Source organism: Rhipicephalus microplus, chromosome 2 (assembly GCF_043290135.1).
Source record: "Rhipicephalus microplus isolate Deutch F79 chromosome 2, USDA_Rmic, whole genome shotgun sequence".
NCBI lineage: Eukaryota > Metazoa > Arthropoda > Arachnida > Ixodida > Ixodidae > Rhipicephalus > Rhipicephalus microplus.
In genome coordinates, this window is record NC_134701.1 from 112,907,517 (window position 1) to 112,934,237 (window position 26,721).

At 47.0% G+C, this 26,721-nt stretch overlaps 1 protein-coding gene across 1 annotated transcript; it reads right to left on the reverse strand.

Annotated features, from left to right (window-relative positions):
• Positions 1 to 22,781: 22,781 nt before the first annotated feature.
• On the reverse strand, positions 22,782 to 24,244 carry LOC142790912 (uncharacterized). The gene is made up of 3 exons (XM_075885393.1): positions 24,131 to 24,244; positions 23,121 to 23,330; positions 22,782 to 23,057 (listed from the first exon to the last, which is right to left on the reverse strand). The coding sequence occupies exons 1-3, from the start codon at positions 24,242 to 24,244 to the stop codon at positions 22,782 to 22,784; spliced, it is 600 nt and encodes a 199-aa protein (XP_075741508.1).
• Positions 24,245 to 26,721: the final 2,477 nt, after the last annotated feature.

Genomic DNA, 26,721 nt, shown 5'->3' on the forward strand with positions numbered 1-26,721 from the left:
TATGTACTATGAGCGCGTGCTTCGCAACCTTGAGGAAAGACACACCGCATTTGATCTGCCACTGCCACGGTAGGGCCTATCCTGCAGGAGCGATCAAACAATATTAAAGTGCCACAACCGTTTCTTAGGCTAGGTCCCTAACACAAAGTAATAATGCTGTCGAAAGGAAGGATGTTTTCAAACAGGACAGAACTGTACGCATTATTGATTGTAGGGTATGACGGGTGTTCCATTTCTGCGTGTACTTCGAGGTAGTAAACAAAGCACAGGTAACATCAATGCAGATAAAGGGAGAACTTGTTTGATTGTACGTACAGGCTTTCAATCTGGCTTGTTCAGAAAGCAACCGCAAAGATATGAATGTCAAAATAGTGCACTGGGTCAAGCAAATATTGCCAAGGCGCTTGGTGCAGCAGAGTAATTTATTATTACCACCTAATCAAGACGCACGTGTATAAAACTTTTATAAATATTCATGAGGCATTTCACATCGATTAGCCAAGATTTCCACGAGAAAACGTTTCGTAGAATCATGGCTTTGAGGCCCTCCTTTTTGCAATCTTTATTGGGATGTACTAATGCTAATTTCTTATCAAAGATTTTGCCTAAAATTGGCAGAATCCACGTACATTAGGAATTGATGACATGCTAAGCACGAATGAGAAAGGTTGATAGCACTTTAAAATCAGCACAACGTCACGAGGCAGAAGTAAATTATGCCGTACATGACTTCCATGTGAATAATATAATTTTGCGCCTGGCAGTTTTGTTCTTCGTTCATTCACGTCACGTGCTACAAAATTAGGTATCAAAGATGCTAGTCAAACGATTTGGAGGGCGCTATGAGTGTAGCATGTGGTCGTGTTTTACATGCCAGCCGTATCATGAATACGATGTTTGCACGTGTTATTGACTTTTGCCGTCCATCACGCAACGTAATAGCAAAATTTGTATATATTAAGTCAGCGAACGGACCACGAGCACGTAACGAGCGTGGCTCCCAGTCATGTTCTTACATGGCAAGCATGCCATGATTATCATGTTTACACCAGTCCTTTACTCTCGTCATCCGTTCACGTTACGTTATACCAAAATTGTTGTATGTGAAGCCAGCGAAACTACCACGAGCTCATCATGAGCGTGGCATGTAGTCATGTTCTTACAATGCACGCATGCTCTTGTTATCATCTTGGCACTACTCATATACCTTCGTCAACAATTCCTGTCACGTAATATCAAATTTCGTGTATGTGAAGCTAGCACAACGACAGTGAGCACATCATGAGCGTGGCATGTAGTCATGTTCTTTCATAACAAAAAATTCATAATTCCCACGTGAATGCCTGTCACGTATGTTCGCCATGCAGTCATGTCATACCATACCAATTTTGCGGTATGTCACGGAAGCAAAACCACCACAGGAGCAGCAAGGCCATGACATGAAAATCTTGGTATTCATAACACACGTGTCTTTAGTTTGATGTTATGGCTAGTCAGTTGTACTCCTCATACAGTCATGTTATGCCATGCCAATTTCGCCACAGATCGCATCATTCAACCGGCCAGGAGAGCTAAAAGTCGTAGGTAGCTTGATATATAGATTGATAGATACATAAATAGATAGATAGATAGATAGATAGATAGATAGATAGATAGATAGATAGATAGATAGATAAATGGTTATATAGTTAGATAGATCCATACGGTCAAACTCGCCGAAGTTTGCTGAGAAATGCTTCGCATATAACTGTTCTTCTGATTTGACTGGTAGCCGCTGACCATGCAGATCAATGTCCAGATCAGAGTAAAGACTTTTCTTTCATTTACATAACAATGATGTGCTTAAGTTTGGATTACGGGTGAACCTATTCTCGTGTGTTCACTTGGTTACCTTATCCAAACAAAGTTAAACCTGCTGCTCGTACACTGCGAGGTTGCACGATTCGAAACCTATGTGCACGTCATCGGCTTATGTGCAATAACTTATACTGCGTGCAATGCGGAGTTTTAGGTATTTATTTCTATGTTAAAAGTGTAAACTCTTCACATCACCTAGAAGCACTCTATTTCTTGGACAAATGGTCGAGACAGAACATTCCACACTCCGGAAGTGTGAATGAACAAATGACTTTAGATTGTGTTCGGCATGTTACGTCAGATGCCAAAGTGTGAGAGTTCTCCAACTATGCCAAAACGCCATGTGGTGTCATAATCCATTTATATATCCAAGAATACAGAAAGGAAGAACTGTTAGTGGACAAAGCGTCCCTGATTTGTCCTTTTAATTGTACAAGACGGTGAGTGGTGGATATCTACTTTCTCAAAAACCACGCTTGTACGGGTTTTTCTCTTTCTGAAAGTTTACAAGAGAGCTTGTTAGTGCGGTAGGCTTGCAACTTGCAACAAAGGAAGCATCTTCGTTTTGTTGCAAAATAGGAACTACAATGCCCTCTTACCGAGTGGAAGGGATGTTGCCAGAGAGCCACATGGCATTGTACAGTGAAAGTAAGTTTTTGCTGCGCTTCCTGGGTAGATATTTCAGAGTTCATAAACCACATAGTCCATCTCTAGGCAGAATATCTGCAGCAGTGTAGAGATGCCTGTAGCTCTGCTAAGGAGAAAGGTTCGTTGTATGCCTCATACTTCTTACATTTGCTATCTAGATTCTGTATCTCTACTCTTGTCTTGTACAGTTGTCACTCTTGAGAGTAGTGTGATGAACTGGAAACCTTCTCGAAGTGTGCACCTAGGTGGTTTGCATGGCCTTCTAAGCTGTGGTCTTGAGTGTCTACTAGAAGAAGTGAATATGCTTCTTTTCCTTCTTCAATTTTCACCCAGTTCTAGACCTTATGCTGATATAAATATGAAGTAATGCCTAATAAAAATGTTTGCCAACTTTTCCTTCTCGCCTACCGTCACGTCCCCCTGCACTGAGACTTGACGTTCTCCAAATATGCAAAACTTTTGCCTGTCGGTCATTCTCAGAGCCACATCAATGCTTTCTTTGCTTTTTTACGTGCCTTTCGGCACTCATTATTACACAAAAGTACGCATGCTTTCTCACAGTTCGTGTGATTGTGGATTGGATTTCGTTGATACGCCCATCAAAAACCGGCCGCATATCCACGGTTTGCATGATGGAGAGTGGAGTGACGCTGGGTCCACACACTGCTACCGCGCCGCTTCGGCCTCCTGTTCTCGTACACCTGCATCTTGTCGGTGCCACCACGCAGCTTTACGGCACGCTTCTGCCTCGCGTGCTCACATATCGGGTTTGCGTCGTCGAGCATGAACTGCCGCCGGCTTGCGCGCAAACTGCTCTGCAGCCTTGTCCAACCACCCATAGAGTTTTTTAGTATACACTAAAGAGAACTTCGGTGCTAGTGTCTATGGGAGCTCAGCGCATGGTGCTTTAGCAAGCATAGGAATTATAGGTAGTACACACATTGTTGCACTTCTGGCCTGTTTTTGGCTCAGTGTGTATTCGTGTGAGTTGGAGCTGCTTTTTCATGAAACGAAAATCGGCAAATGTTGAGCGGTTGCTCTTTACGGCTTTATTCTTTTAGACGTATCTTTCAAAGTCGTGTAACGAAATTCAGAAGGGTTGAATGTTTCTTTCGAAACAAAAAAGAAACGCAGCAATAAACGAAGGCGCAAGTACGATTCGCCACCAGCAAGTAGGAAAACTAGACAGATGTGTGTTCTACCCATCATTCCTAAGGTCGCTGAACAATCGCAGTGACATTCCCCTCTAGCTTATTTTAGGAAACTTTATGGATCCGCCTTTCTTCTGAACACCCGTGCGCGCTAGAACGGCTTTTGTTTCACGACACCACGCCGCTTAGCACACGGCGCAGCTGATGAACACGTGATTGCAACGTATTCGTGTTACGTGATTCCTATTTTCTGGTGCGCTCGGACATCGAGGTGTTATCTTCAAGCGGGAGCCGCCCCCGCCTTGCGCGCATCACACTTTTTATCGGCAAACAATGACTCATCCACCCGCCACATCCATCCCTTGTCTCTCTGTTTGACCCACGAATAGAAGGACGTATGGACGAACGCAGGGACAGACGCACGGATGCATGGGCGAACGGATCGACAGACGGACGCATAGACGTACGGACGCTTGAATGGACGCTCAATTGAGCGGACGCACGAACGGACGGACGGACGCACGGATGAACGGAAGCGAGAACGAAAGAACGGCCGGAAGCATGGACGGAGTGACGTACGATTCGCGCCTTTCATCATTATTTACACCATGGATGTGCTGTGATTTTTATTATTTATGATACCGCAATTAACATTCTCTAGTATCGTACTATTTGCATTTCTCAGAGTATGTGCACTTCGTTATATGCGCAAGTACCACCCGTTGAGGCCGGTTTAAGAACTAAGGAGAGGTGGCTCACTACGATTAGGACGGTACGCTCAGCCCACGTCTTCAGGAGCTTTGCTCCAAAAAGCTGTAGTCTTAAACAGCTTCTATGCTTAACGTACACACGTCAGTATAGGTGAAGAGACCGTATTTTACTGTGATAGTAACTTATATCGGCAATCTCGGCTGATTTTTGCTGTCAGTGCTGCCCCACCATCATTCACGTATATGTATACGTATGCATATATATACGGGGGAAGGATGCACTAGCCTCCTGCTTCTTCGCAGTGAGCATTGCCGTTCGGGCCGGGTCGTCTGCTTGTGCGCTTATGTCCTGAGTGAACAAGGGTGACGGGCGCCTATGATTGCCATACTGTCGCAGCAACGATCAGTGCGCGCCTTGTGCGCCCGCAGATGGCAGGAGCATCAATCAACTGCGCCCTCTACACGAAAAAACGGTACAGAAAGTGCACCTGAAGCGGCCGTGTTCTCTTAGGGCGCGTTTACACTAGACAGACACGAAACTGTGTTTGGTCTGCGGACTGTCTTTAGGAGTATCTTTTGAAGTGTCATCGTCGTATACGCACTGCGATGACAAAAACAGTCCACCGATGGTCTCTGCAAGACTCCGTCTGTGTCTTGCCATGTGACAGCCGTTCATTTTGGCCAATTTTTTATTCACACTGGAGCAACATGAAGCGTCACTGACTAAACTTGCCCACCTGCACCTCATTTTAGCCATACCCCTTGCTCTGCCATTGTCCCTCTCCTGCTATGTCACCCGCCCCCACCACAATACACAGCAGCAAGTGGCTGGGGTGGGAACACACAAAAGGCAGGCGAAGAAACAACTTCCGTGGGATGCGCAAGTTCTCCATTGAAACGCAGTCGAAGCCAGTAAGGGGGCGTTGTTACTTTCCCCAAGAGTTTACCCTTCGTGGTCGTTCGAAGCAATGACATCAGCAAATTTTCACTAAGCTGCAGATCTCGCAACTACACGCGATGACTACTCTGCCAATGCGTTTTTCTGGTGTTTTTCGTCAGTTATTATGTTACACTACGACTACATGCTGTCTTTTGAGGCGTCGTCAATATCGAAGGTCTAGTGTGATCATGGGGCATGGCGGCTTTGTCAGAGGGTGACTTGTCGGCCATTGGTCTGCGTTTGCCTCGTGTTTTCGTCAGAGTCGTGTCATTCTCGTGTCCCTCTCGTGTCACTCTAGTGTAAACGCGCCTTCACACCATCGTTTTGTAGAGTTCCATGAAATCGCTTCGCATGAGTTCCAGAGTTCCATGAGATTGCTTCGTAAAACATACCAATATGTTCCTGTCGAATTTATTGCTTTCCCCTTTGGTGAAACTGTGACTTTTTTGTAACTGTTCGCAATCAGCTTTTTTGGGTGAGCCATTTGGGAGCTCCTGGAGGGCATTCACTTGCTATAGGTATTCTCAGAACTACTGAAAAAAATCACAGCATACTCACAGAGTTCATGCTGATGAATGGAAGAAGCTCCGGGGGTACATTGGTAAACCGTGAATCCTACTCGCCGCCGTTTTACAGTTTCGAGGAGCCTGTCCCAGTTTACTTCCATGACACCTGCACCACTGTAGCCTTTTAAGTGCTACAAAATGTTGACCGCATCAATACTGGTGACGCCCAGCCTTGGCTTAACAACCCTAGACTGCAAGCTAATACAACAGAGCTATTCTGTATGAAACGCTTGACGACATGATCGACACCCCAACCGAAAGCCCATAGGCCTTCCCAGTAGTGCTGCTGTAAAGAAAAATGGCACTGCACGTCTTTTAATAGACAACCGCAGGCTTAACGTGGTCATTGTGAGAGAATCCTATCATTTGTCAGCTACAGACACACAGACAAACAGACAGACAGACAGACAGACAGACAGACAGATAGATAGATAGATAGATAGATAGATAGATAGATAGATAGATAGATAGATAGATAGATAGATAGATAGATAGATAGATAGATAGATTTAGCTGTACTTCGCCAAGCTTGTCCAGCAGCCAAAGCTTGACATCCTCCTCGATGCAGCGGTAGAATTGCTCCAATGCATTGCATTCTACCACTTTATCGCGATCGTAATAAACACCTTCGCCCTTGAGCCATTAAATTAAATCGGCCTTAAGATGAAACGCGAAGTCACTGTGTGACTCATTCCTCTTTTTAGCATACCGGAACCTTTGCCTGAAAGCTTCGGGTGACAAATTATAACGTCTCAAAAGCACTTCTCTAACCTCAACATTGCTCTCAAACCCTTCCCTCTACAAGCATGTTATCGCGTTTGACACATCGCTGGGAAGAAGAGCTAACAGGTTCTGCGCCCAAAGAGACCACTCCACAGCATTTCGCTCACAGACGTGTTCAAACTTGACGAGATACTTCGCCATGTCCTCGCCTACTACGCATGGTGGCAGTTGGTCGCGAATACTCTGACCGCTGACCTGAATTGTCGCAGAATCTATGCTAGGCGCCTGCGAACACTGTAGGATTGCCAATTCTATTCGTTTCAACTCAAAGCGCTCCTGTCTCTCGGCCTCCTCACGGCGTTCTCTCCTTTCAGCTTCTTCCCGTTCGTGAACTCGCCCTTCAGCTTCTTCGCGTTCGCGAACTTCTACTTCTCGCCTCTCAGCCTCCTCATGACGTGCTTTGATATCTGACCAGACGTCACCGACTTCCTTAGCCGACATTTCTGCGTCCCTCATGATTTCAAGTATTGTTTGCTTTCGTTTCGCACGGTCCGAAATAAAGCGAAATTCCTGACAAATTTTGATGAGTTCCTTCACTTTAAGGTTCTTCATAGTTCACACTAGCCTCTTGCTCTTTGCCGCTGTTAAGAATCTACTTGCCGTACCCACTATAAGTCTACCAGCAAGACGCGCAAGCAATTTTTAACACTGCCGTGTTTACACCCTCCGAAATAACTTTGGTTTCAAAGCGCTTCGACTTGGCTTGAAAAGATCAAAGCTCACTCTAATGCTCCACACAGCCCTTCTTTAAACTACTATAACCTGCGCAAGAGAAAACTGGTGAACTGAGGAGAAAACATCAGGCACTCACCGCATTGATGCCGCTGACGCCGGTCGACCCTGCAGCTGCCAACCACTGTTGCGAAGCCGAGACGCCAACGCGGTCCCGAAGGCACCACTGCTCCGAACTCCGCCGACACTGTCACCAGGCATTTGGTAGCGTCTGCTACTCAGCTCCTGACTGCTTCTGCGCAGAGCTGATAGACGAGCGGACGAGACGACAGTGAGTTAAGGCAAGGTTTATGTACAGCATAGAAATAGAGGCGTTACATAATCGGCATTGGGGCTGACAGCTTGGGGACACGAAGAGCCGGGATGTCTTCTCTCGCACGCATCCGCCGGCTTCTCTCTCTGTTACGAAGCGCACCGCCGATGAGGTAGGGAAAGGCGCCACGAAACTCGCGGCTGCCAAGGACTCCAGCTGCGCCGACCGCGAAGGGGCTCGAAGCAACGAGAGGCTTCTCTGACACATAGATCTACTGCTGGAGACGCGCCGCAGCACCAGCAGTAGATCAGCACCGGGTGGATCCTTTCAGTAACCAAATGTAAAACCAGAAGTGCCGCTAGCCGTGATGTTGGAATCCTCCAAGGGGGCCCGCTGCTGAGCGTGGTTGCACCAAGGACGAGGGATGTTGCCACACATTGCGTAACATTCGCCTGCCTGGAAGGCGCCGATTGCTGAGCCTGATTGCAGCTAAGGACGGGTGATGTTCCCATGCATTCCGTAAGACCCGTGACACTGGAAGGCGCCGATTGCTTCAACAGGCTCGTGGGCTGATGTAGCTCGCTGTGCGTTGCATGGCCATCCGGCACCGCCGCTTGATGACGTCGTTGAGTTGATCCCGTCAGGCAGGCTCAATTGCTGGCCTTGACACAGATTGCCTTTTGCAGAGGCATTCACGTTCGGTGTGGACTCACAGCTGTGACAAGGTCAGGCTTGCCCCGTTGCCACCAAGACAGTACATGGCTTACCTTTCACCGGGAATGCTTTTCACGCTTCCCGCAGCAATAACGTGGCACTCAGCACTTCATCGGTACCTCGGTCACTCACGGGCACTGTCCAAGCACTCTCAACCAAGGATAACACCGCAAATAACTCCGAGGATAACAACGGATATCTTCGGACGTCCCCCTTGGTTCCGCATGCCAGAAATGTAGGTCTGTAAGCTGTGCTTGCGCAAATGCAAGAGGGCACAGAAAGAGCAATAGCCTATGCAAGCTGAACATTAACACGCGCTGAGATTCATTATTCCACGACTGAGAAGGAATGCTTTACTGTGGCATGAGCGGTTACGAAATTGCACCCGTACTTGTACGGCCGCCCTTTCAAAGTCATCAGCAACCACTATTCACTTTCTTGGTTCATGAATTTTAAAGATCTCACCAGGCAATCAGCACGTTGGAGTCTCGGGCTGTAAACATGGAACCGTAATATGGACGCCAATTGTCTATCCCGCTCACACACTGTCTCGGAATCTCTACCCGATGAGGAGGAAACAGCTTTTTCGGCTTTCTCGACACCGCCATTACGCAGCAACAACGTGGTGATCTGAGTTGCTTGGCCTAAATATTTACTTGAACGGCAGACCTCAGAAGGCACCAAGTGTTTTCGCTGTCATCATTTTCTTTACGGAGCAGAGTACTATACAAAATAAAATTGGCAGAGCCCACGTACAGAGGGAATCGATGATATGCGAAGCACGAATGAGGAAGGTTGATACGTCACTTTAAAATTAACACAAGGTTACGAGACGGAGATTAATTACACCGTACAATACTTTCATGTCATGACTATGTTTGGACGTGTCATTTATTGTCATCATCTATTCAAGTCATCTCATACCAAATTTGGTGAATGTGGAGCTAGCGAAACGGCCGCGAGCACGCAATGAGCATTGCTATAGTGGTCATCTTTTACATGACACGCATTTCATGATTATCATGTATGCACGTGTCGTTTGCCTTCGTCGTCTATTCACGTCACGTGATACGAAATCTTTTATATGTAGAGCTAGCAAGACGGTCGTGAGCGCATCATAAGCGTGGTTTGTACATGACACGCGTGTAGTGATTATCATTCTTGCATACGTCATATACATTCTTCATCCGTGGATGTCACGTAACACCAAATTAGGTATATGTGGAGCTAGCGAAACGGTGGTGAGCGTATTATGAAGAAGTTATTGTACTCGGACATAACGTGGACGTCCGTGCACGCTTGGTGCACGAACGCTACGCTAGAAGAACGCGAACACTGCATAGTATAACGCCTGGCGCGACTGGCACGTCCAGCGTCCGTCGTCACGGCCCGGCGACAACCGGCGCGAAATGCGACATGCTGACATACTGCATTTCGCGCCGATGACGTTACCCAGACAGCACTGCGTCTGGCTCTCTCGTGACGGAGGGATGCCGAGCGCGCTGAAACGCGCATGCGTCAGAGCAACTCAGCGCGACGTAACGAACGCCGGCGCGCACACGCGCTATGTCACGTATAAGTGTATTGGCGCCTTGAGGGTGGCATGTAGTCATGTTCTTACATGACACACATCTCATGATTATCAAGTTCGCACCAGCCACATACCTTCGTCATCCATTTACATGACGTAATACCATAATTGGCATATGCGAAGCTAGCGAAACGGACGAGAGCGCGTCATGAGTGTGGCACGTAGTGATGTTACTTGACACACTACTCATGATTATCATGTTTGCACCAGTCACATACCTTCTTCATCTATTCACACCCCGTAATACAGAATTTGGTATAAGTGGAGCTAGCGAAACAGTCGCGAACGCCTCATGAGCATGGCATGTAGTCATGTGGTGACATGAGACGCATATCATGATTATCACGTTTGCACCAGTCACATACATTTGTCACCCATTCACGCCCCGTAATACGAAATTTGCTATATGCGAAGCTAACAAAACGGCCACAAGCACATGATGAGTGTGGCATGTTATAATGTTGTTACATGACACGCATGTCATGATTTTCATGTTAGAGTCTGTTACCTGTGTTCTCCGTGAAGTGATATCATACTATGCGAGATTTTCAACATGTCATGTGAACAAAACCACCACTAGAGCAGCAAGATAACGAAATCTAAATAATGATATTTATGACATGCTTATGATTTTCATGTTATGACTAGTCCCTTATGCTCGTGCTGGAGTCATGTTATGTCATACCATGTTTAGTATCGATACCATTATCGGAACGGCAAGGAGAGCTAAAAGCACGTAGGCAGCTAGATAGATAGATAGATAGATAGATAGATAGATAGATAGATAGATAGATAGATAGATAGATAGATAGATAGATAGATAGATAGACACATGAATGGACGTGCGAAGGCACGTCCATTCATGTGTCTGTCCCTGCGTTCGTTTATGTATCTGCCCCTGCGTCCATTCATGCGTCCATCCGTCTGTACAGTCATCCGTGCATCCGTCCATGCGTCTGTCTGTGTATCCGTTCATCCATCTAGTCAACACTCCAAGTACCACCATCTCGCAACTTTTCATCATATACTCTACATATAGAAGCACCGCCAACCAGCGGACATTCTAATGAATAAACAAGAGGTGGCACACGCACACTTTCTTATGACTTGCGCTTCGTGTCTACTTCCCACCTTTAACCACCTCGAGGTGAGGTATATACTAGTTCACTGTATTCGTGGCACTGTGGCCTACCGCTCGCTAAACCTTTCTAACACCAAAGAGGTTAGGCCCAGCGAGCATAACGTAGCAACCCTTTTTTGTCAGATAGTGCTCAATGCGCATGCCAATGGCTGCTAATGGGGAATGAGAGACAAGAGAATTCGGCTTTTATTGAACGTGCACACTGCGAATTTTTTATTGTTCAACACAGGAAAAATCCCTTACCGGCACCGCCTTGCAGTTCAAAGCGTAAGACATGTTACCCACTATGATAAGGGACCAACGGGTCCCGCTTTAAAGAGCTTCGCCCCTAAAAAAATCTGCACTCTTGATCCAGCATAGGGGTGATGGTCTTTAGGAGAAAGGAAAATAACGCGTGTCTACATGTGGACAAAAACGACGATAAGTTGATCTCGCGGACTCCATATAGTGGGCCTTTCGCTGTTCGAGCACGAAGAACGCAATCTGCCTGTTTTTCCGTTGGGGACCCCCTGTTATCGCTGTGTCAATGTCTCTCTGTTTTTAGTTCGCGTTCCACCACGGCTATATTCTCTTGTATGACCAATCTCTAAAAACAAAGAGAATATTGTATAATGAGTTCAAGTTAAGGATTCAGTATTGAGACACTTTCTAAGGCAATTGTATCTTTTAGTTGCGTTTCGCACCTCTCACATGCCTAAGGTACTCGTCTGCTGACCCGTAGGTTGCGCAATTGAACCGTGGCTGCGGCGGCTGCCTTTTAGGGGCGAAGTTCCTTATGACGTGGCTCGTGCGTCCATCGTAGTACGTGTGCGTCCTTCGTAGTACGTGACACGTACGCGAAATAGCGGTCCTTACGATATTGACCTCCAGGGTGGTTCCGGTGAGAGATTTCTTCTGCGCGTTGTTGAACAATAAAAGATAGTGCTCAATGCATATGTTAATGGCTGCTAAGGGGGAATGAGAGACAGGAGCATTCGGCCTTTAGGTAACGCGCACGCTGCGATCCCCATTAGCAGCTATTGGCATGTACATTGAGCACGATCTGACAAGAAAGGGTTGCTACGTTATACTCGCTGGGTGTAACCTCCTTGGTTTTAGAAAGGTTTAGCGAGCGTTGGGCCGCATAGTCATGATTACAGTGAACTAGTATATACCATGAACTCGAGGTGGTTAAAGGTGGGAAGTAAACCCGAAGCGCAAGCCGTAAGAAAGTGTGCATGTGCCACCTCCGGTTTATTCCTTGAAATGTCCGCTGGATGGCGGTGCTTCTATATGAAGAATATATGATGAAAAGATGCGAGATGGTGGTACATTTTAGTGCTGAATAGATGGACGAACGGACACACAGACAGATGCATGGATGGATGCATGAACGAACGCAGGCACGGATGCATGGACGAACGCAGGGACGGACGCACGAACAGACGCACGCATGGACGGGTGGGTGGACGCATGGACGGTTACACAGACGTACGCAGGAAAGAACGGAAGCAAGAACAAATGGACGGACGAATGCTTCGCCCCATTCCCCATCATTCACTCCGTGGATATGCTGCCATTTTTTTTTGATGAAGGCCAAAATTGTGTAGCAATCATCAACGTTTACACATGGGAATGTAGAAAAGGCCAGCACTTGCCGCTGGAAAATGAAACAAAGTGAAGCAGTTTTTGTATTAGCGGCAGATACCGACAAAAGCAAAATGTGGCGTTTCTTCCCATGTCTCCTTTTAGTCCACCTTACCCGAATGGTCTCAGTAACCGGAAAAAACTTCTTTTTGGGAAAGTTGGTCTATGGTTAGTTCAGATTACTGAGGCGCAAAAAAAATATTTCGTTAAACATAAGGAGCAAAAGAGAAAAAGAACAGCGCCAAAAGCTTGGCAATGTTCTGTCTTCTCTTCTGCTCCTCCTATTTCACGTAACCTTAGTGATGCCAAGCACTTTCTCGCGTTTCAGACGGTACACAGCGTTCCCATAAAGACACACCGTTCTATTGCTACCTTTCAGTAGTAAAGGCAAACATTCCGGCAACTGCTCGGTCAAAATCATCTATTTCGTAAAAGTATGGAAGTCGATTTTTGATTATCCATAGGCACCCTACAGTGAACCAGAGGGCACGACGAAGCTTTTTTGGCCGCCTCAGTATTGTTGGCACCAACCGCCAATGATACCAAGAAAATGAATCTCTCACTGAGCACATTGAGACGCTGAAGTGTCAAAGCCCTCTTTGGTGCGTTTTCAAAGAACGCTTCCTGGGCGCCTACATAGTCAGCCGTGACCCCCCCACTCACAACTAAAAAAGAAAATTATATGCACTTGCAAGCCCGCTTTTGCTGCGTTTGCCCGCTAGGCTACACAATGAAAGACTCGGTATTATTGCGCTTACTCGCTAGGCTGGCTGTATGTTCTGGCGCTACCATCAGATCTCGTAAACTGCATTGCCGGGTGCCTATTGTGTTTCCATCAGAGTTCGCTATTGCAAAAACCAGCGTCCCCAGCGTGACACAAGTACGTTTTCGGGCAGTGGCACATGCTGGAAACACTGGTAAAGGCTGGTATTCACTTGCACTTCGATGGGCGCATTGGGAAATAGCTGCGTCACGCAGGTATAGGCCACTGGCTTAACTGCTGTGACGCTGGCGCACACTGAGGAGCGCTGGAAACGCTGGAAGTTTCGTGCTAATGTGCCGGTGCCTAGGAAGCCTAAGCATCGCATGATGGCGCTACCACTGTGGAAAGGCTGCGCCATCTGCGGTAGGAAAGTTGAAATTGGGAATGCAGTATATTACGCGGTCTCCCTTCGCGCCAACGTGCTCCCGCTCGCTTACGTGCTCATGCAGAGCCCGCGCGGTGCGTTTCGCCCACCTCACAATGTACCGCTTGCAGTGCAGCTTCAAAAATATATCCGAGCTAAACTAGCACTTTCGAAAGTCGAATCTAATAAAAGGTGTAAAGCTGGTCAATAGCGTTTATGATCTGGAGCAGGCTATAGAAGACGAGCAGATGGCCGACTCATTGTAAAGTGCAATGCTCAGATACGTGAAAATACCTTGTACGACGTATGCATCGAGCTAAGTCTCATTCTGTCGACATGAAGCCGCGTTTTCTATCGATGTGCTCTGTTGGCGTTTATAAATTCATACAATTAATGTTTTGACGTGTTATCTAGCAGAAGAAGCCGTTCAAACGTTTGCGGTGTGCTTTAAATAAATACAAACTAAAGTTAAATTATCAAGGCATCAACATGCCATGTCCTCCGTGCCGTGGTAGCATGACCCGCTGACTTTCCCGCGTGCCGGCTAGCTGAGCTTTAACCACTGCTAGTTAAGTTGAAGTGCTGGCCTCGTTTTTAATCCTGCTCTCGTGTCGTGCTTGCTCCACTTTTTGCGAACGTGACTCGATATTCGGTTCCCCCGCATGACCTGCAGGGGAACCAGTACAGCTTTACACATGAATGGCGTACCTTAGTTTTGTCTGCATTGTTGTGGCAGCTTATGACGCAATATTTCGGATCTCACTCACGTTTCTGTGAGTCGCTTGTTCCATCGCGGAAAGGCAACTTCGCAAGCAAGCGTATCGCTTTAGCGTGCTAAGCTGGCGGCACGGCGCCGAAGTTTCCCACGCCGACTGCAGAACGCGTTCTGCGCGTGTAGCCCGCGCTTTCGCTTCGGGGAAACACACTGAATTGTCTGTGCCCTCGCCTTCCTAGAGTTTTCCGGAGCTTGCCACATTGAGCTTTGGTTCCCTATGCTAGAGCATGCAGTGTTTCTGTCAGTGCGGCGCACACGGTTATGTAGCTTGTGAAATGGTATGTTTTGAATCATTTATTGTGAAGCGCTTGATTCAATGGTACGGTTTGATGCTACTATAATAGGTCGCAAACATACCTCACGATTTGTCTATTGAAAAAAGAAAATAAGCGCAGACATTCATCATGTGTGATATGTGAAATCACTGTTATGTTTAATCTTTTCCTTTCGAAAGAGCGAAAGACTTTAGGGGATGAAACTGCCGCGAAAATTCGATCGACAGCACCCAACGACCGCCACTAGGCGGGAATCAACTGCCGGAATGGCAGCTCCCACACATAGCCAGTCAGAGCCACTCCCCACTCTTCGAATTTGGCACTTGAATTGCATATCCTACAGACCTCGTTCTGCAATCTTGCAAAAATATGTTAAAACAAATAATCCAGATATGATCGCGTTGCAGGAAACCCACAGAAAAAATCAAGCTCCCTGGCTTCATCATTCTCACATGCTCACCCCGCACCGCAATTTTAGTCAAGAAGACTCTAACCGCACAGGCTCATGAAATTGATGACATTGGCATCGAACACATCATCGTGGAGATAATGCCCACTCGGAAGACTCAACAAAGTCTATAACTGGCCAACCTTTACAGCTCTCCGCGGGAGCAGTTACACCACTACGACCACTCACCCACGAGCTTCGTCAAATGGTTAACGACAACTGACTCGTAATAGTTGGGGACTTCAATGCTCCACAAGCGGCCTGGGGCTATCACAGCACCACCAAGAAGGGGGCGCGTGTTCACGACGTTGCACAGCAACACGGTCTGACGCTGTGAAAGGACTTGCTCTATCTAACCCGAGTGGGCAACAGCGTGTCGAGGGATACTAATCCTGATCTCTCGTTCACTAGAGACGTGCACAATGCAACGTGGACAAGGCTACCAGACACTCTAGGGAGTGAGCATCACATAATTCAAATAGAGGTCGAACAGGCTCCCCACTCGCTCAAGACAGGAAAAGCTCGGCTCACGAACTGGACCGCCTACAGGAATGACCTTGATGAAGATTCGACTATCGAAGACATTGAAGCCTTGTTAAACAGTATTCTAAGTGCTGCTGACGGACATACCAAAACGATACACTTGAACGAGGACAAGCCGGCCGTCGATAATCATCTGTTCACCTATGGGAAGGTTGAAGATCGCTTATTAAACGATGGCAACGGCAAAAGCTCAACCGGAAGCTGAAGCGCCGCATCGCCGTACTCACTAGACAGGCACAGGAGTACGACAAAAACCTTGCGAGCCAGAACTGGTGGTCCTTCTGCGACAAACCTCAAAGGACATTGAGCACAAAGAAGACTTGGAGCATTCTTCGAGCCCTGATCGACGACACCCACACCAAAACTAATCAAAGAAATACAATTCATTGGCTCATGCACAACTATGAGGGCACAGAGCACAAGTTACTCCAAGAACTTCAAGCAAAACTGCGTGGCTTGGTTTACCAGCAAGCTACCTCCATCAACAATTCGACACCCAGGGAGTACCGAGGAGCGCCGAACGAAGCACTAGACCAGCCTTTCACGCTGGCAGAACTACAAGCGGCCCTCGCTAAGCCTACGCGCAATACGAGCCCAGCAAAAGGAGGAGTAACCAATAAGCACCTACGACAGCTGCCGCCCCGGGCATTGACGGTGCTCCTTCGGCACTATAACGACTGCTGGAGGAAGGGCAAGCTACCACAAGCCTGGAAGCAGTCAGAGCTGACCATGGTACCCAAGCGAAATAAGCGAATCTCGATGAATCTTCGTCCCATTTCCCTTACATCTTGCACTGGGAAACTCTTTGAGCACATGGTAAACGAGCCGCTCGCCACACATCTCGAAGACAATGGTCACTACCCGAACACCATGTTCGGCTTCCGCCAAATGCTCAGCACACAAGAAGTCCTCTCACAGATAAAGGAAAATATTCTTCTCCGCTTAAGCAAGCACAGTACGCCATCTGTTCTAGCTTTGGACGTAAAGGGCGCATTTGACAATGTGAGGCACGAAGCCATTCTGCGTAGCCTGGAAGATGTCGGCTGTGATGCCAACACATACGCCTATATGCTGGCTTTCCTCACCAACTGCACTGCCACTGTAGGGATTGGCAATATCAGGAGCGAGCTTTTTCAACTCCCTAACAAAGGCACGCCACAGGGCTCCGTGGTATCACCAGTGCTTTTCAACTTGGCCCTCCTTAAGCTCCCACGTCTATTGGACGATGTCCCTGGGATACATCACGCGTTATACGCCGATGATATCACTATGTGGACAAGACGTTCAAGCACGGGTGAACAAGAGGACCGACTTCAAGAAGCGGTTAACATCGCTGAAGGATATCTCAGGACCTGCGGCCTCCAATGTGCTCCGTAAAAGTTGGAACTGCTAGTAATTGCGGCACGCACCCGGGGTAGACCACCAAGCTACGACACTCCTGACCCACAAGTCCTCCTACAGGGAGTCCAAAGTTGGACTACATATACAGTCCTTGGAGTCCTTGGACTACATATACATAAAGATGGGTCTGGCTCCGCTGCCCTACCCCGGCTGCAGAACACTGTGACACAGCTCACCCACCTAATCCAAAGGGTGGCTAACCGCCACAGTGGCTTCAAAGAGCACGACACCCTAAAAAAGATACAAGCGCTCTTTTACAGCCGCATAACGTACCGAACTCCCTATCTCAACCTGAAGACAGCAGAGAAACAAAAACTTAATCTGCTGATACGAAAGGCTACAAAGCTTGCCCTAGGACGGCCGCAAGCCACCTCCACTGACCAACTGCTTCGCGTGGGAGTCCATAATACGTGGGAAGAACTCACCGAAGCACACCTCATCAACCAGGTCGTAAGATTCAAGCTGTCACTCACAGGGCAAGCCGTCATTCGATGCACAGGATACGAGACCACCCTAGAACCCAACGAAGAACGCAAAGGCTAAATACCGTCACAGCTGCGAGAAAGCCTTGAAATTCAGCAGATCCCTCGAAACATGCATTCTCAACATCACCGAGAAAGGCGGCTTGCCAGGGTTAACATGATCCGGAAAAGCATGGCAATGACCCGCAGGCGCGATACGTGGACGCATCCAAATATCCAGAACGTAATGCCTTCGCGATTACCGTCGCAAATTAGAAGGGCGTGGTACATGCATCGGCGGCTATCCTCGCCAAACGTGCGCAAACAGCTGAAGAGGCTGCTTCAGCACTCACCACACAGACAAGTGAGGATCCCATCGTGGTCTTTACCGACTCTCAAACAGCGGCACGGAACTACCTGAAACGCAGGGTCTCCACGGTGGCGATTAGGCTACTAAAGCGCATGGACAAACCTCCTCCCTACACATGCATCGTGTGGATTCCGGGTCTTGAAGGTCTCGATAGAAATGAAGCGGCACACACCGCAGCCCGCGAATGCGTCAACCGGGCATTCCCATACGAGATTCGAGGCAACTTCCACTCAACAACAGAATCAGAGGCAAGAGAAGTCATACCACTAACGTACCATGCATTACTGCAACATTATCGGCTCGAACGCATGTTATACTCTCCGCCCCATCCAAAACTCACAACAGACGAAGAGACTGACTATAGGCGTCTTCAAAGCAACACGTTCACCCACGGCATACTATTGCACCATATGAGGCCAACGTTGCACAGCTACATCTGCCCTCACTGCAATGTGGCAGACACTCTAGCGCACATCCTACTGCAGTGAAAAGTAAGCGTCCCAAGACTATGAGCAGCAGCACCAGTTGCGGACCAAGGCCTCCTCAGTGAAGCGTGGGAGGCTGCGATCTCCCAGCCGGACCTGGTCGAGCAGCGTCAACTCGTCGCTCGAGCTCGGCGGGCTATCCATGCCAGAGGGTTCCTGGATAAGGGACCCTCCCACCTTCACTATTATTCTTTTTTCAATAAATTTTTTCTCTCTCTCTCTCTTTCAAATGAAGAAAAAAAAGTGTTAGCAACACGAAGCAACGAACGCTGAATGTTTCGCTATCTAGGTCACTTTTTTATTGTTCCCATATTGTCAACACCAGAGCTAACTCTTGTGGTGCCTAGTGCGTCGCAGGAATAAAGACGCATTCTTGCATGTCCCGCGTATACCGATTTCGCATCAGTGTTGTATTGTTGTAATGATACCATTTCGCCTTTTACATAAGCCTCGAGGCGTCGCTCTAAACAGAGACAGCAAATCCATACATCGCCGCAAGGTTGACGAGACGTAGTTCTCTCAACCACTTCAAAAGCTTTCATGGTGGAGGCCAGAAAAACAGATGTCAATACACTTAACCACAGCGTAAATGCATCGCCAACAAAGCTTGTCTTTCTACTTACTTTAGGTACAGTTTAAGTGACGCGAAGAGATGTTTCGAATTCTGAACGACTGTGAAATATAGCTCAGACATCTCTCAACGTAAATTAACCATTTTTTCTCGTGTGTGGTGATCGCACAAAGAGCGATGACGATTGATGTGTCGTGCTTTCAGCAACGCAGGCTGTCACCGAAAGCTGCCGGCTGCAGTACCTAGTACTTCTCTGACTCGTGTGTAAGAAAGTGCAATTTCCAGAGTGTAGTTATTGATGCCTTACTGAACTGACACACTAGCATACTTCTTTACCAGATTGAATTAGTATTTTTTCGGGTAAAACGTTATTTTGATGTCAATTTTGTGACAAAAAGGCATCACTTAGTCTTGGTTAACCTCTGTATTAAACACTTTCGCGTTAAAAAGTGACTCAAAAGAGCACAAGAGAAACATTAAGGGGTCGTTCCACCTTTCCGTGTTTTTTTTTCTGTACTGATGAATTTCGCTTTGCGTTATTAGGACGATATACCAAGTCGCACTGCAACGATTTGTATGTGATACTATTTTTACTCTGTGTGGTAAATGCCAGCCCAACAAAATCTGACTTATATATGTGTCAGCTTTTTCCACTTCACTCTTATAAACATTCAAGATTCACTTCACTTTCCATGCTGCCATGTTCGGTCGTTTTTTGTCTCCAATAGTAACCAATGCATTCCTTTACCTGAATTTCGTTTGCCTGTGCTGCTATTTGCGCAGCATTACCCTGATAATCTATTTTGTTTTTTACTAGGGCGAGTCATATATGTCTCAAACTCACGTTCGTGTCCTGGATTGGTGCCAGCTGAGGCCACTTTCCATCGCACTCCCTCAGAAATCACGTGATGGCTCAGTGGCACATAGAAAAATCGTCGGTGCCAAAAGTGCATCCTCTTTTTTTTTTACTCTTTCTCATCAATGACGTTATCGCTTAACAATGCAAAAAAAAACGCCCGACCTGCACGAAAGCCGAAGCACAGTCACAACAAAAGATATAAGAGCGGCCTTTCAGAGCCTTTTCAAAATACTGATTGGGTAACTACTGCAAGCACACTTGCTTGATCCCCACTAGGGCATTAATAATAAAATAAAAGGAGGCCGGCTTTCGCTATTTCTATTTTTGTCATTCTTCTGAGAAGATGATATCCGCTAAGCGCTTGCGAGGAATTTTGGGTCGATTGGTCATGTAGTGGGTAACGACGATGAGGAAGGATGGCTGAAGTCTGTATGCGCCAACTAGGCTGGCTAGAATGGGGAGGTGTGATGACCGGCCTGCGGAGGCTGGCCCAAAAGCGCGTTCCTGCCGCGCGGTGGCGCTGCCGGTGGAAGCGCTGTGCTTTTCTCGCGTCGTCTACTTGCCTCTGGGCGGGTAAATGATTCGACCGCGCTCAGTTTTACCGCTGTAGTCTTTTCAATTATGTTGTTGACGTCGAGAAACTTGCACGTGTAATCTACAAGCGCAAACCACTCAGCCGATACAAGCGTGGGTTTCGCGGCCACTTCTTGCGAGGTGGGCGCGCTTGTCCCGCGAAAAATAGTTTAGAGGAATCTCTCCCGCAGACCAGCAGGTGGCAACAACCCTGCGTGTGTCGCTCGCATATTTGTGATACATTTTCGATTGCAATAGTACTTTAAAGAGTGGAAGTCAATGCAGTTTTTATGCAGTGCGGCAGAAGAATGCAATAAAGTACAAGACTACAAGACTGGTGGCTTGATACAAGTTTATTGGAAACAGTACATTAAAACATTACATAACACAGGGCTTCACCTTCTTGGCTTTATTCTGCACAGCATGCTGGTTTAGCCATTTCAGCAGAAAATGGACACGCGTAATGCTGTAGAACCTGACAACCGATGTTGTTAAAGAAGCTGAATGCTCACTGCAGCCAATTTGTGGCACATTGGCTGCTAGGCGCAAAAAATCCTTCACTACTTTGGTGTGCAAGTGCGTGGTGCTAAATGCACGAGTTAGTCTATCCTCAAGGGTTTTGATTAGACTATATAGACGGACAGAGGGGTAAAGAAGGCCCCCCATGTCCCACTTTTTACACGCTTCTGCTGGCAATTGATCCGTCACACTATCACGTGTGACGAGGCAGGCATCCTTGCAAGCTTCGCATTGGGTTGAGAAGATCCGCTTCCTGGCTACATATCCTGCAATATAATAGGTGAGGCGGTCATCACTGCGTTCTTCAACGTAGTCAGCGTGGTCAATCGCAACCTCTACTGCTTCGACAGGTAGTGTAACGTCGTCACAAGCTGGTGCTTCATTTTCAGACAGCTGATGGTCCTCGGACAGCAGGGCCTCCAAAAGTCCAGGAGATACGTTTGCTCCCTTGGGGCTTTTCGCCAAGCTATAAAAGCTTATGCACCTGCATATATACATGTAAATTATAAAAATTGATACTTTGGATTATATGCTTTGTATTTCAATGTACAGGACTGAAAATGCACGAGCATACTTGATTATGATAATGAACTGCGCAGGAGTTGGGTGATCGTTAGCTCCACTGGCCTGTCTGACGATACCAAAGGAACGCTCCAAACAGTCTTGACTGAGACGGGAGGTCATCAAAAACCTAAACACAACCATTTCAGTGAGGTACTTCAGTAGGTCCTTCGCAGAGTGGATCGTCACACGTAGACCTTCTGCCGTGCTCTTGCTTAAGAAACCGAGCCCTCCTGCATAGGCCTCCCACTGGTCGAGAAATTCCAGCATGTTGTCAAGTGCAGTTTCTTTAGTGCTGCCACATCTGAAACATGAAAAGTATTTACGTCTTCACATGAAAATGAGCCCAGTTGGTGTACATACCTCAGAGCTTCTGCTGGAAACCGCGACGTCATGGCGTCAATTGTTTGAGCCATCATGTTGATAAATACTTTTGTTGGCTCCAGATTTGTGTACTGTTGCTCAATTTTTTCTTTGTGAAAATCCATCGCGTGCTCAACTGCGCTACTGAAAATATAAAAAGCCAGATTGACCCTCATCTTTTCGAACCCACTAAGATATATGTGAGAACGTGTTAACTTGGGTGCAACTTTCATTGTGAAGGGACTGCTGTCAACCTTCCAAGTCATTGCCACATGTTCCCAAAGAACCTGCAAGAGTTCGTAATGGTTAGTAAACCAGCTTTACCAGTACCCAACATTTCAAAATATTATGAGAATAAAATAACACGCTTACTCGGCCCTTGTGTGTGTTGAAGCCATGCTTGATCATGATGTTTCGCACACATTTCACAAGATGAGGGAAGTCCGAAATAAAATGGAGGAAGCGCTTGTCGTCGCATGGATGTGTAACCTTACATCGTACATGTTTAGCATTTCCATGAACACCCATGTTGTGCCACATGGCACGGTTCCATGACGCGCCGTCCGTGCAGATGTAGTCCACATAAAGATTAGCTTTCTCGCACAGAAGAACTGCTTCTAAAATTATCTTTGTCAGCGTTGGCGCCTTCACATTTCCATTCGAAGCAAAGACCCCTGTAGAAAAAAAATATTGCAGGTATGAGTGCAATTACAGAAAATAACAGTACTTTGATAAATGCTATTTACCAATTATCGGCGTCCATTTGCCCACAAAAGGCTGAAACATGACGACTAAGCCATGATCAGCCTTTGTGTGCTTGTCCTGAGCTCCAGTAAATTGTCCAAGGTTTACGAAGCCTTCAATATCCATGGATGACTTGAGGTCCAGGTGTGTAGAAAGTTTCATCTCGTCTATAACGAGGCCGCCATGTCTGTTCATTTCATTCATTTCACTAGCCTTCTCCTTCACGCACTCAAGAAGCTTGCGACTAAAGCCATAAGATGCCTTGAAGGCCTGCGAATGCAAGATGAGGATGATTAAATTATGCTGAATAAGAAAAAAATTGTAATCGTATACCTTGATGTACTTTTGGAGGCAGAAACGGCTTGGAAGTATAAGGATCTTATGGGCCCTGAGATGCTCGTATAAGCTCGGGCTCTTGATCCTTAAAAGAATGCACTCTAAGAGCCACGCTTTGTCATATCGATATCCTCGCATGGATTTGCGCTTCGATGCCTCAAAACATGCTCGGTCTGCATACTGCTGCTTTTTCGGAAGCTGCTTGATCTGAAACAAATGCACGAAACAGGAAGCTTTATTTATTACGCTAAATATGTAAAAATACAGCACCTTACATTTGCCTCAAAGCTGTTTTCCTCGATAGAGGAATTTTTTTGTCGTAACGTTCGTACGACCTCATGAAGGGTGTGCACTTTCTTACTCCGCCGCCTCAAAGTGCGAACGGCACATTTCAATCTCCTTCCCGCTGTCTTTACCAATGGGCGTCGCACCTTATTTTTTAAGCGCAGCAAACGAGCCATGAGGATTCGCCTCACTTTTCTGCACTTCAGACACCGCTGAGGCATATGGGCCGGCATACCTGGAAGAAACAACAAAATGGGCGACATGTGAAGTATATGAAATAATTTTTCACAGTTGTGATATGCCCAAGACGTATGTACCAAAACACAACATACCTTGTGACACAGATCCACCACACACAGCGGAGAACAGGCCATTTGCTGACAATGTTGTGCAGTCAGACACATCTAATCGCTAAACTCGCTGGTATTTCCAACTTCACAACACACAGAGAGTTTTTCTGCATACACCAGAAGCTCTTGGGCCTCTTCCTCAGACTCAACGGTGCGCTGACAGTGAAGGTGGCCAGCCAGGAAAATGGTGCAGGAGGGTGAATTTCGCTCTCCAATTTCGAACACAGCTATCTTGTTGAAGGCAACAGGAGGTACTTTGTTTTTATGATGTTCAGCTGTTTGGTAACTCGCTATGTTTTTGCTTTGGAATGTCTGACGTGACCAATACTCCGATGGTAGTCGAAGACCAAAAATGAAGTGTTTCCGAGGTACTTCATCGTTGACTATGTCCAGTTCGTCATGAGGAATGAGCTGAACCGATTCGCGTTCTGAATCGTCAATGTCCTCGCGGCTCTTCTTTGCAGGCACGGAAGAGCCCTGTCCCATTCTCCTCTTCCTCTCTTTTGGCAGAGTTTTCGTCATATACTTTGGAAGGTTCGGGAAAATTGTTGGAATAGCACTCTCCTTAAGGGCAGGCACATTGCGTGGTATATGGACCTCCTTTCTATTCACAATGTGCACGTAGTGTCTCATGATAAACCTGAAAACATAATAAAAAGTGAGCGTAGCCTCTGTAATGAAGACACTTCGGATTTCCAAGCAACGAAACAACAATTAATGCATGTGCGGCAGCGTTAGGTGACACACATCCAGCCGTGGGTCGATGGAGGCAGAACGCAAAACGCGCCCACGTGGAGCAACATGCCAATGTAAGTACAAAAACAACCGATCATCTGAATTAGTCTGGCTCTTTCCACTGCACTTCTGCTGCTCATGACCCGTGTGTCACACCGGGTCAGTGTGTTAACTTGTAGAAACCTCAACTTTTCTATATGCTTAAACATGTATGAATTCCATACGCACCTTGGGTCAAAATGCCTTTCGCAAACTGCAGAATTCTCTTGCAGTGGCTTGTCGGCCCTTGGTATGGCACGTGCCTACTTTTCAAATTCATCCTCACGGGCAGGTGCACGAAGGAGAGACAGTCTTTCACCGCAGGACTTGTAGCCGGCGTCGCAACCTGGCACAAAGCACCACCTCTGCGTTTCTTTTCCCGTCGACGGCATTCTTCAGAGCGGTTCAAAAATCGACGACAACCGCTGACATCATCTCCTTCAAAAAATCGGGAAGCGATAGAAAAAGCAGGCCGTACTTCGCGAACAGCGACAGCTTACTTGCGCTGCTCCGTCACCAACGAGACACGAGCAACACATGCTCACAGTCGGCACATGCCAACAGCGCCCCAGACTGACGCGCCAAATTTCCCCCCAGCGGCGAGAACGCGCAGAGGGGCCTCGCTAGGCAAGAGGCCGCCGCCGCAGTCATCACACCTCCCCATTCTAGCCACCCTAGCGCCAACGTTATTAGGAGAACATTTACAAGCTTTTGTACTGGGTTTGGAGCATTGGAAGGCCTAGTCGTTATGCTATTCTCATTGTGCGATGACTAGTTGTTCTTCCGCTGCTTTAAAACGCTTTATATAAGTCGTATTAACGTGTTATCTTTCTCGACATCCAGCCTGCCCAATGCGAGTTTGCCAACAAGTCACAAGTACTGGCGTAGCTCAGTGGTAGAATAGTGGGCATGACTCCAACGATCCGGGTTCGAGCCCCACTGTGGCATTGGTGCTCAGTTTTTTTTATATAATTTTTGCGTGATCTGGTTACGTACAATGGTGGTGGTGGCGGTGACGCAGGACAACTGCGCGTACCCGAGTTGTGATCGCATAACGGCTTTCGCTGTAAAAAGAAAAAAAAGCAGAAAAAACAAAACAAAACCAAACACGAAAAAAATACCGGCAGAAACCAAATGGTTTAGTCAATGAAATGGTGGCATACTTTCGCCGAAGACACTTTAGGTTTTAGAAGATGTCTTTCACTTATTGCGGACTACTTTTGAGCGTTTTTTACAGTAAGCTCTCATTGAAGGCACGAAAGCTTGCATTGACAACAATTTTTCTACAATGCCTGCCTACTGGTTAATAAATATTTGGTTAGATTTAGAGACATACGCTATAGCAACCTGGAGGTTACATTTGGTGACACAAATACATGTCGCGTCAAGATTGCTCACCACCTGCGCGTCTATCAAGCTACATTTCTCTTAGATACACGTACACGCAATATATATATATATATATATATATATATATATATATATATATATATATGTGTGTGTGTGTGTGTGTGTGTGTGTGTGTGTGTGTGTGTGTGTGTGTGTGTGTGTGTGTGTGTGTGTGTGTGCACGTGAAAAAAAAAGAGCGGGATTGGTGTCCCGAACTTCGCGAACCCCGGCTGGGGAGTGGGTACTACCTCCTCGTCAGAAGTACGGCAGTCATAAAAGTGAGAACGGACTCCTTAGAACGAGGCACCGTCTGGAGATGGTATAGATTCGTAGTTGGCACGTCGACTCTCAGACCTTGGCCCAAGATGGTGGGACGACTCACTGCGGTGCCAGCAATGACTAACAATATGGCCTGTACCTCCGGAGTTAAAGCATAGTCGACGCCGATCGAGTGTGCGCCACGCGTCAGTTCTTCGGAGCAGAGGACGTCTGAGCATTCTTTCTTGCGACGTTGTCTATAGCACTGCTGCGGAGAGCTGGTGGTACGACGGTAGGCTTGGTGGTCTGCTCAGTGTCAGATCTTGCGGCCGTGAGCAAGAGTACATTGGCGATGGCTGGTATAGCGGCGGTATAGCAAATATTGAACGTCGGAGAGCGTCAGGGTAGCTCATGGATTGGTGCTCGTTATCAGGACCAGTGGTAGAAAATGCTTGGAGGATTTCGGCGCATACAAGCTCAGTGACAGACGCAATTGTTTTTTCGGCAACCGGAGTCCGGAACTTCTATTTTTCTTCACGAAC